The sequence below is a fragment of the Ictidomys tridecemlineatus genome, chromosome 16 (assembly GCF_052094955.1).
Source record: "Ictidomys tridecemlineatus isolate mIctTri1 chromosome 16, mIctTri1.hap1, whole genome shotgun sequence".
Taxonomy (NCBI): Eukaryota; Metazoa; Chordata; class Mammalia; order Rodentia; family Sciuridae; genus Ictidomys; species Ictidomys tridecemlineatus.
The window spans coordinates 36,299,295-36,309,417 of record NC_135492.1 but is presented as its reverse complement, the minus strand read 5'-3'; the positions used below and the strand labels follow the sequence as shown (position 1 = coordinate 36,309,417).

Below are 10,123 nucleotides of genomic sequence, written 5' to 3'. Positions count from 1 at the left end.
CGGCCTCTACAATTTTTATTTATATGAAAAATTAGCATTTTTTTATACTAGGAATTGACCTCAGGGGTGCCTTACCTCTGAGCCAGCCCTTCTAATTCTTTTTTTTTTTTTTAATTTAGAGACAGGGTCTCGCTGAGTGGCTCAGGGCCGTGCTCAGTGGCTGAGGCTGGCCTCCACCTGGCGATCCTCCTGCCTCAGCCTCCTGAGCTGCTGGGATGACGGGCAGAGCCACAGCACCCAGCTCTGCACTGGCCGCCCGTGCAGAGACCCAGAGACATGGACAGACGGACACAGGGATGCACAGACCCGCTCAGGGCACGCACACATGCAGAAAGGCCGCGCACACCCCTGCACACGCGCACACACACTGTGTGAATCCTGCAGACACTGAGATGGGCACAGTTGGTCCTTCTCTCACCCCAACCCAGATCCCCAGGAAACAGTCCAGGAGAGGACCCAATGGACCTGCTGGACTGACTCTGGTCCTCTGGGGAGGCTGAGGTTCGGGGGCAGGAGTCCACCCACGGAGGCCCCCGGCCTGGTCTGCCTGCGGGGCAGGGCCCAGGGGGAAGGTCAGCCGGGCTGGGCTCCCCCGCGGGCATCCTGGCACCGTCAGCTCCTGCGGCTGCCCTGGTGGGCGTTGTCCTGTCCCCAGCTTGGGAGGACTCGAGGCTGACACCTGGCTTGGCCTGAAGAGCCCGGGGCACAACAACAGCCCCCCACCTACTCCCCCAACAGGGCTCCATTGCTGGGAACTCCCGGTGCAAACACCAGAGACCCGGGTGCAAAAGACGAGCGGAAGGGGCACGTGCTGGCTTTGGTCAGCTTCAGGTACGGCTGGATCCAGGTGCTCAGTGACTCCACGCACTTTCTCTATCCCTTGTTTAAAAGAGACAGGGGACCACAGTGTTCCTTAGAAGCCCTGGTCACAGAGTCGCTCTTCTGCTGAGGGGGGATCTGTTGGGGGGGTGTGGGAAAAGAGGGGGGCGCTGGGGGGTGCTCTATGCCACCGGCAATTCCCAGGGCAGGTGACGAAGGCCCAGCAGGATTCCTGGGCAGAGGCTGGAGACGGGGCCTGGCATGTGGACGCTGGACACAGCCCCGGAGGCCACAGGCTGGGGGCGGGGGTCTTCAGAAGGGCTCCTGGCTCCTGGCTGGAGAACGGCTTTGATGTCACTTCCAAAGGTCACTTGGCCGGTGACCTGTGACTCCTCCTTCCAGAGGCCCTCCCCCACTGCAGGGCTCAGCCCAGGTGTCCTCTGAGTCCCCCAGACACACGCCCCCGTTTCCAGGCCAGTGTGTGACACGGCAGCTGGGACCTGGCTGTCCCTCTGCCCTGCGCCTCGGGCCCGGGAACCACCCACCCCCAGGGCAGAGGCCTGCACGCTTTTGGGGTGAGGGGTCCCAGGGATTGACCCCAGGGATGCTCCACCCCTGAGCCCCGTCCCCAGCCCCTTTTTCTATTTTATTTAGAGACAGGGTCTCGCTGAGTGGCTCAGGGCCTCGCTAAGTGGCTGAGGCCGGCCTCCACCTTGCAATCCTCCTGCCTCAGCCTCCGGAGCCCAGGCGTGTGGCTGCACCTGGCTTCTTCCCTGGTCACTGCTGACACCCACAGCCCCCAGGACAGGGGAGCTGGCCGCTCAGGCCTGGCAGCCTCGCCCTGAGAGCCGAGGGACGTGGCTCCAGGACACGGGACGGGGCTGCTTCCCGCTGAGACCCCACACGCCTCAGCCTGGTGGCCCCGAGCCCCACTGTCCCCTTTCGCCACGGACCTCCTGCCCCCGTGGCCTGTGCGCTGGGCCTCAGGGCCGAGGGCCAGGCGACCCTGTGGGAGGCCGGTGGCCGCCCTGCTCCATCCCTGGACAGAGCCGCTGTCCCTGTTTCCGCTCGTACCTGCTTCTGCGTGGCCTTTGCTGCTGCGGGTTCCTGTGCCGTGTCCCCTGCTGGGCGGGCCACTCCCGGGGGCAGTGGCCTGTGTCCCGGGGTCCAGCAGAGGGGGACAGAGCGGGCGGCAGTGAAGGACTGAGAACAAAGGCATCTGCTTTATTTGCTCCTGCAGGTGACACATGCTCTGTCCCCTGGCCCGGGGCCGCCCAGCCCGAGGCCCAGGGGGACGCCCAGCCGGGAGGGCAGGGGACAGTGGCTGAGGCCTGGGGTCCGTGGTCCCACAACTGGTCCTTTCCCCGGGGCTCCAAGTCACCTCCAGCGCCGGGCACGATGGTGGCTTCTCATCCCTGGAAAGACGGCGGCCACAGTCCAGTCAGGCTCCCTGCCCGAGCCACAGCCGGCTCTCAGGACTCGGTGACACGTCCCGGACACCACAGGGTCCCTCCGCACCAGCCGCCCCCCGAGACTTGATGCGTCTCTGCGGCTCCCAGCAGGTCAGAGGCCCTCGCGTGTCCCCACCGGCTGCCGTCCCCTTCCTCCCTGTCCCCACTTTGGCAGTCTGACGGGCACCTTGGGGGACAGCCTTGTCCCCTCTCTCTAAGCACTCGGGAGCGGGTGGTGCTTCTCCTCGGGCCAGGGCTGCCCACCCCCGAGCCCCACCCCAGCTCCTCTTCTATTCTATCTAGAGACAGGGCCTCGCTGAGTCGCGGAGGCCGGCCTCCACCTTGCGATCCTCCTGCCTCGGCCTCCAGCATTTGACCTGCCCGGCCTTTCTTCTGGGAAAGGCCCAGGTTGGAGTCCCTGGAGCTAGTGAGGCTCCTCTGGTGGCCTGTGGCACAGGGAAGGGCTAGACCCAGCCCAGAGCAGCCTGAAGGCATCACACTTGCTCCTGGGTCTGCACAGGGCAGAACCTTCTAGAAGGGAGGACGCAGCTGGCCAGGGTGGAGCGTCGGGGCTCCGGGGCTGTGTCCCAGCCCCCGGGCAGCGGGTGGCTCACCTTGTGGGCGCTCACGCAGTGCTGGTAGGCCTTCACCAGGTCCGAGCAGCGCAGCACCTCGCTCAGGTGGTCACGGTAGCAGCGGAGGATCTGGGCCTGCAGCCCCGAGCACACGGGCTCCACCCTGCGGGGCCTGCGGGGGGCAGAGCAGGGAAGGCCAGGGTGGGGGCCAGGCCTGGGCTGGTGGCCGAGGCTCCTGCCCACAGGTGACACGCACAGGAACCAGGCTGTGGGCTGTGTGTCTTCAGGGTGGGAAAGGACAGCTGCGCGTTAGAGGCCAGCCTCCAGTCAGCTGCCTCCTGAAGGCTTTTCTTCCTTTTTTAATATCCTCATTTAAATTTAATTTCATCAATCAGTTAATTGACTTTTGAAATCAGAATTGAACCCAGGGGCACCCGACCCCGAGCCCCGTCCCCAGCCCTGTTTTGTATCTTATCTGGAGACAGAGCCTCGCTGGGCTGCTCGGCCTCCCTGGGCTGAGGCTGGGACTCCAACCACGGGGTTGCCACACACGGTCACGTCAATATCCCACACTCTTTTTTGTCGTCCTCTAGGAAAATGGATATTTGCACAACAATGAGACCTGGAAACCTCTAGAAATGCCGAAGAGGAAGCCAAAGAATCTCTGACTCACATTTCTTAGAAATAACCCTAGTAATATTCCGAGGTACTTTACCATCTTCTTTTGTTATTAAAGTAGCTTTGGAAACCATGAGTGTGTGTGTGTGTGAGTGTGAGTGTGAGTGTGTGTGGGTGTGGAATTGGGATAAAATCCAGCAGCCCTGTACCACTGAGCAACTTCCCAACCCTTTTTATTTTTTATTTTGAAACAGGCTCTTGCTAAGTGGCTGAGGCCGGCCTCCACCTTGCGATCCTCCTGCCTCAGCCTCCTGAGCCGTTGGGAGGACAGGCGTGGGCCCCTGTGCCCGGCTGTTTTCTGCTCTTCTTTCCAAGCTGGTCCTCTTGACGCTGAGTCTCCTGAGGACGCAGGTTCTCTCCTGAGAAGGTGTCTGGGCTCTGCCATCGGGGGACCCCTAGGTCTGACTCCCGGCTGTCATCCCAGCAGCTCGGGAGGCTGAGGCAGGAGGATTGAGCATTAGAGGCCAGCCTCAGACAGAGGCCCAGGGGAAGTTTCTTCTCGGTCTCCACCAGGTGCCCTGGGAGGGGCACACGGCGGTCACCTTGGAGTCAGAGCTGTGACCCACTGAATGTCACAGTGGGACAGGAGGCGCACTGAGACTCACTGTGGGTTTTGAGCGAGCAGAGGAGCGGCCTGATGGCGTGTCCCCGCGCCCAGGCCCTCGTGGGGCCCTGTCCCCTGCTGGCCGCTGCTCCCTTAGTCCTGGGGCCCAGGGCACCCTCTCTTGATAGGGCAGTCCTCACTTTACAGAATAAATGGGATGTCACCAACTCGGCCTCCTTCCTCTGGTAACAGAGGCCTGGTGGGGACGGGCCATCCTGTGTCCTCCTGATGTTGAATTTCAGAGGAGCAGCAGCGGGGGACGTCCAGGGTGACGCTTGTCATTAGAGGCTGCAGCCAGGAGCCCGCGAGGGCCACCAGACGATGCGTCTTTGTCAGGCCCAATCTCCTGCTCAGAAGGGGCTTCCTCCATGCCCCGGGGCCAGCGCTGTGGCGCTCAGGGGACAGCTGGTGACTCGGGACTCAGTTAACTGGCTGCTATCGACGAGGTGTCACTCAGCCTGCGTAAGTGGGACCGGGAGATCCTGCCATCCATCAACATGCCACTCGGGATCCCCACGGGCCTCCAGCTGCCCGGGTGCGCAGGCAGGACAGGCGGCCAGCCAGAGCGGTGGCCTGTGGGAGGGCCCGGGAGGCGACCGCTCTCAGGAGGATGTGTCAGGACTCAGGATGGAGGAGAGGCTGCCTGTCTTTGTTCCTTTGTTAGAGAAAAAACAAAAGATGCCGGGCGCAGGGGCCCACGCCTGTCCTCCCAGCAGCTAGGGAGGCTGAGGCAGGAGGATCGCAAGGTGGAGGCCAGCCTCAGCCAAAGCCAGGCCCTGAGCCACTCAGGGAGACCCTGTCTCTAAATAAATTAGCAAAATAGGGCTGGGGATGGGGCTCAGGGTTCGAGGGCCCCTGGATTCAATCCCTGGTGTCCCCCAAAAGAGCACCGATCCAGCGTGCTGAGGCTGGGCCTGTGGGCGTGCCGGTTTCTGGTGTCTGTCCTCCCGTGACGCTGAGCAGGGACAGGGATCCCGTCAATCCGCTGAGCTTGGGCATTAATAAGTGCCGCCAGGGCTCTGGCCTCTTGCTGCTCCTGGGGCTGCAGACGGTACTGTGCTGATGAACTTGAGGTCACCATGGTCTGGCGAGGGTCTGGCGGGTCTGGCCTCCTGGTTTACTGGCCTCCCAGCCTCCGGGCCTCCCGGCCTGGGCCACAGTGGCCCCTCCCTCTCAGGTATCTTCAGTGGCTCACTCCTGCTCCCTGCAGTTTTGGGGTGTCTGCTCGTGGGCTGGAGTCCCTGCCAGGCTCTCCAGCCCCATGGGGGACCCACGTGCCCAGGAGACCCTGCGGGCAGCTGGTGCCCACCACTGAGGGCTGGCGAAGGAGCCACACACAGCCTCTGGGGCCTGTCCCGGGCTCTGCCATGGCCACCCCGGCAGCCACCAGTGGGGCGCATGCGCCTGTCTGCACTGTGCCAAGGCCCCAGGCCCAGGCGCGAGGGTGCTAAGCATCGTCCCCTCCAGTTGGCCCCTCGGGTGCACAAAGAGGCTGCAGGGTCACCGGCTCCGGGGAGAACGTTGTCACCCAGAGACACAGAAGCGGACCTTAACCGGTCACTTAAGGCTGGCCTGACTCCAGCCAAGCCCTGGCCACACCTGTTCCTCCCTGGTCACCTCCTAGGGCTCTGCTCATGCTGTCCCCACCAGCTCCGACCCCCCTGGACCCCAGCAGGCCCTGGGTTCCTGGTGAGGTGCACCCTGCCCTCCTGCTCCCCTGTCCCTGCTTCTGTCTTGCCGGGTCACGCTTTTGGTCATCTCCTAAAAGGTCACTGTCAAGGGGGAGGCTGGGGCGCAGCGGCAGAGCGCACGCTCCATCCGCGTGGAAATAAAGAAAACCAAAAAAATAAACTAAAAAATAAAGAAAACACGGGAATTCTGTGTTGTCCTTGACACCTTTCCAAAGGGGCTTGGAAACGATTTCCAGAAAGAGCAAATAGGAAGCCACTGGAGGGCCTGAGGCTGTGGCTCGGGGGCAGGGCGCTCGCCCGGGGCGCACGAGGCCCTGGGTTCGATCCTCCGCAGCCCAGAGAGGGACAATCAAGGCCTGTGTCCATCCACAACTGAGAAATCAAATCAGAGGGTGGCATCGGAGAGGACTGAATGTATTCAGAGGAATGCACTTCTCCCAAAAAAAGAGCTGAGCAGATTTTGCCTTTCTTTTTCCGGCTGGGAACAGGGTTGGGGAAGTTTGACAAAGTGATTCTAAATCCATCTCCAAAAACAACTTGGGAAGAGATGATCAAGGTAGGGAGCTCGTTCTGCCAGAGTTAAGTCACTGCAGCTCCACAGCGTGCTGGGGACACATTCATCACAGCTGGCACTGGTCCTGGGGCGCCCGGCTGGAAAGAGACCCATGGGGGAGGGCTTCCCATCAGTGCCCATGGGCCACAGGACTATCAGGTTGTGGGGGTTCGAGTCTTACCCCCTGGTAAATCCCAGGGGCTTCTCTGCAGCAGCAAGATCTCAAAGGCTCTGGTCCTATTTTATTTAGAGACAGGGTCTCGCTGAGTGGCTCAGGGCCTCGCTAAGTGGTTGAGGCTGGCCTCCACCTTGCGATCCTCCTGCCTCAGCCTCCTGAGCTGCTCTCCAGGTGGGAGCCACCACGCCCAGCGGGGGTTGGTAACTTTTGATCTAGCAACTTCCTGCACCAGAATTTACATGAGCTCACAAAGACAGATTGGTTGGAAATCATTATATTGGAAAAAAAAATTGGGTTCATTATATTGGAAAAAAAATTAGAAAGCACAGGGCTGGGTGGTGGCTCAGTGGCAGAGCGCTTACGTAGCAGGTGGGACACACTGGGTTCGATTCTCAGCAAAATAAAAGTCAATAAAATAAAGGTCCATTGACAACTAAAAAATATTTATAAAAAATTGGGAAACATCCAAGGATCCATCGACCAGAGACTGATCATCTATGTTCGGGCCCAATCATGTAGGACAATGGAAAGGTCACCCAACACGAAGATATGAGCCCCCTCTATTGACAGAGAAGTGTGTCCCTGGTCTGTGGCTAAGAAAAAGACCCGTATGGTGCACGGGGACTTGGGGTTCCATTGATGTGCACTTATGTGGCTCTGCTCTGTGACTAAAAGTGATGTCATCAAAATAGAAGCAGAGCGAGATTTTGGATTTTTAAAACTCTTGTTTTTTCTGTATCTTTTTTTTTTTACAATATTCATATGTCATTTTTATGATCAGAGGACAAAACCATTTTCCATTTGGAAAAACTTTAAAGACGTATAAATACACACACACACACACACACACACACTCACACTCACACTCATCTGCATATTTTGTATCTTTTGCCATTTTAAGATGCTACAGAAAAAATGGCAAATCAGACAACGGGTAGACACCCGAGCTACACCCTGTGGATTTAAAAAGTCCATTTCTTTGTGGGTGCACAGTGGTGCACACCTGTCGATCTAGCGGCTTAGGAGGCTGAGGCAGGAGGATGGCAAGTTGGAGGCCAGCCTCAGCCAAAGCCAGGCCTTGGTTCAAAATCAAATACAAAATAGGGCTTGGATGTGGCTCAGTGGTTGAGGGCCACTGGGTTCAATCCCTGGTATGCCCCATCCTCCAAAAAGTCCATTCCCCTGCCCCTGAGCCCCAGCCCTGCCAGGTCCATTCATATCACAAACAACACACTTCCTTCCTCTGCCACCAGCTACATTAGATGGAGACAGATGGACATGAAACGCACACAGTAGGAGCTCAATAAATGTCTGTTGGATTAGAAAAGGCAAACAAGGAGTCACAAGTCCATGTGCTCAGATGGCCCGAGCCCAGCTGCCGAGTGTGAGTTAGGTCAGCCGTGTTGGCCACACTCAGAGACGGACAGACACACGGACAGACACACGGAGACGGACGGAAACAGTAGGCTGAAATAAGCAGGAATTCGGGTGGACACCAACGCCACTTGCTGCCCTTGGCTTTGAGGATCATCAGCAGCACAGGTGGGACAGGAGTGTGGTGGCTTAGGGGACCCAGACACTCCTGGTGGCTGCCCAAGGCCCTGGCCCTCAGAGTCCTCCTGCTGGGGATTGTCCCTGCTGTCCCCTGGCCCGCCACGCCTGCCCTGGAGGTGGCTCCCGGAGGCAGGCCAGCTGGGTTGGGACCTTGGCTCTGTGACCCTGGGCCAGCCCCTTCACTGCCTCCCCAGCTTCTGGCCTGTAAGGAGGGACAACAGTGACAACATGTCCTCAAGGTGCCCTGGGACCCGTCCAGGCTACAGGGAAGGTCTGAGACGCACAGATGTCCCCACCTCGCTTCCCGTCTGCATGGAAAGGTCGACGGGGACCCCGGGCAGCAAGAGAAGCCAGCGCTTGGGAAGAACAGGCCTGCCGGCTGGGATCAACAAGGTGACGCCTGGGTACCACTTTTCACAGTGTCCCTTGTCATAACAAGGACTTCACTTTATAAAGTCTTGCTGGCACTGGTCGCAGGGGTGCTTCACCCCTGAGCCCCGTCCCCAGCCCTATTTTATGTTTTATTGAGAGACAGGGTCTCGCTGAGTGGCTGAGGCTGGCCTCCACCTTGCGATCCTCCTGCCTCAGCCTCCCCAGCTGCTGGGAGGACAGGCGTGGGCCACTGCGCCCAACAAGGTTTTGTTATACAAAGGGCAGGAGGGTCTGAAAGGGACAGAAGCACAGAGGGGAAGTGTCACCTCTGAGACACACTGACGCCCTTTGTGCCCATGCTGCCAAACTGGTTTTTGTAGATTCAAAACTGAGGGTGGAAGCACTTTCGAAGCCACCGTGTGAGTGTGGCTCAGGACAGAGCAGGTGACGTGGGCCCACGAGGGACCCTAGAGCCACGTGACAAGCAAGGTGCATGCTCTCTGCAAATTTCCAGACCTGACTCTGTGCTGAGCTGTCGATGGGCCTTTGTCATTTATTGGTTGACTTCCATGCAGGGCTGGGGCGGGACCCAGTGCCACCAAGCCCGGCCCTACAGGCGCGTCCTAAGAAAGGGACCAGCTGTGCTTCCTGAAACCTCCTTGTTGACAATCGACGTGGCACCTCCCCAGTCCCCTTTCCTAACCCCAAACCCACGTTTCCAATCCGCAGTTAGGAATCCGCTGTTTGGAGGCGGGAGCGGATTCACCTGACCCAAGGACGAAACGTGACAATGAAGCAGGGTGACAGCGCAGAGCTCCCGGGCCCAGCCTCCAGGGTGCCTGACAAGGCGCTCTGTGACAGTGACACAGTGCCCGTCTGTCAGGACGCATGACCCCAGAGGCGACTGTCATTAGCCAGTCCACTAATGAGGGGCCTGTTTGTACAGCTAATGGGGACGGAGTCACTGTGGGCTTAAGGGACACTCCCAGGCACTGTGTGGCCACCAGGCCCTGCATTCTGTGTCCCTGGCCCGCGGCCATCTTGGACTCCTGCGGTCCTCGTCCTGCAGCGTCCATCCCTGTCCCTCAGACCTTGACCACTAAGGAGGACAGTCCCAGATGCCCCCCGAATGGGGTCCCGAGACCCAGGAGCGGGGTCAGGTGGGCGGTGGGCCCTGGGCTGTGGCCCTCGGTTCTATTTGAACTTTCTGTCAAAGGCCGAGCAGAGCCACCAAGGCCACTAAGGGGCTGCCTTCCCCCCTCCCTGGGTCTGGTGAGACCTGGTGATGAGGGACTGTCCCTGTCACCGTCAGGAGGCCCCTGAACAAGAGCTGAAGCGATATCTGGGGATGAGGCAGACGTGGGATCTCACCTGCGCCTGTGGGATCTTGGGCTTGTCACCTCTGGGACACGATTTCAGTGTCACCTAAACTTCCAGGGCCCTCCCCAGGCGCCTGGCAGTGGGAAGAAGCTGGGGTTGGGCACAGGCCCCGCTGGACAAGTGCAGGGGAGTGGGTGGCCCTCTGGGGCGTGCGAGGTGGCCTTGGGGACAGAGGAGGGACAAGGCCCTGCTGTCCAGGATGCGGGCGGGTCCTCCTGTCCACCCAGGGCAGGAGCCCCCCAGAAGGGCCAGTCCCTTCGGTGCCAAA

At 59.8% G+C, this 10,123-nt stretch overlaps 1 protein-coding gene across 3 annotated transcripts in view; it reads right to left on the bottom strand.

Annotated features, from left to right (window-relative positions):
* Window positions 1-2,023: 2,023 nt before the first annotated feature.
* Window positions 2,024-10,123, bottom strand: part of Chchd6 (coiled-coil-helix-coiled-coil-helix domain containing 6) — a 162,604-nt gene continuing 154,504 nt past the window's right edge. For all 3 annotated transcript variants that reach the window (XM_078033883.1, XM_078033881.1, XM_078033882.1), the window contains 2 exons: window positions 2,885-3,017; window positions 2,024-2,234 (listed from right to left, as the gene is read on the bottom strand). In XM_078033883.1, the coding sequence (XP_077890009.1) occupies window positions 2,229-2,234; window positions 2,885-3,017 (139 nt within the window). In that variant the 3' untranslated portion in view covers window positions 2,024-2,228. The remainder of the gene's footprint in view (window positions 2,235-2,884; window positions 3,018-10,123) is intronic.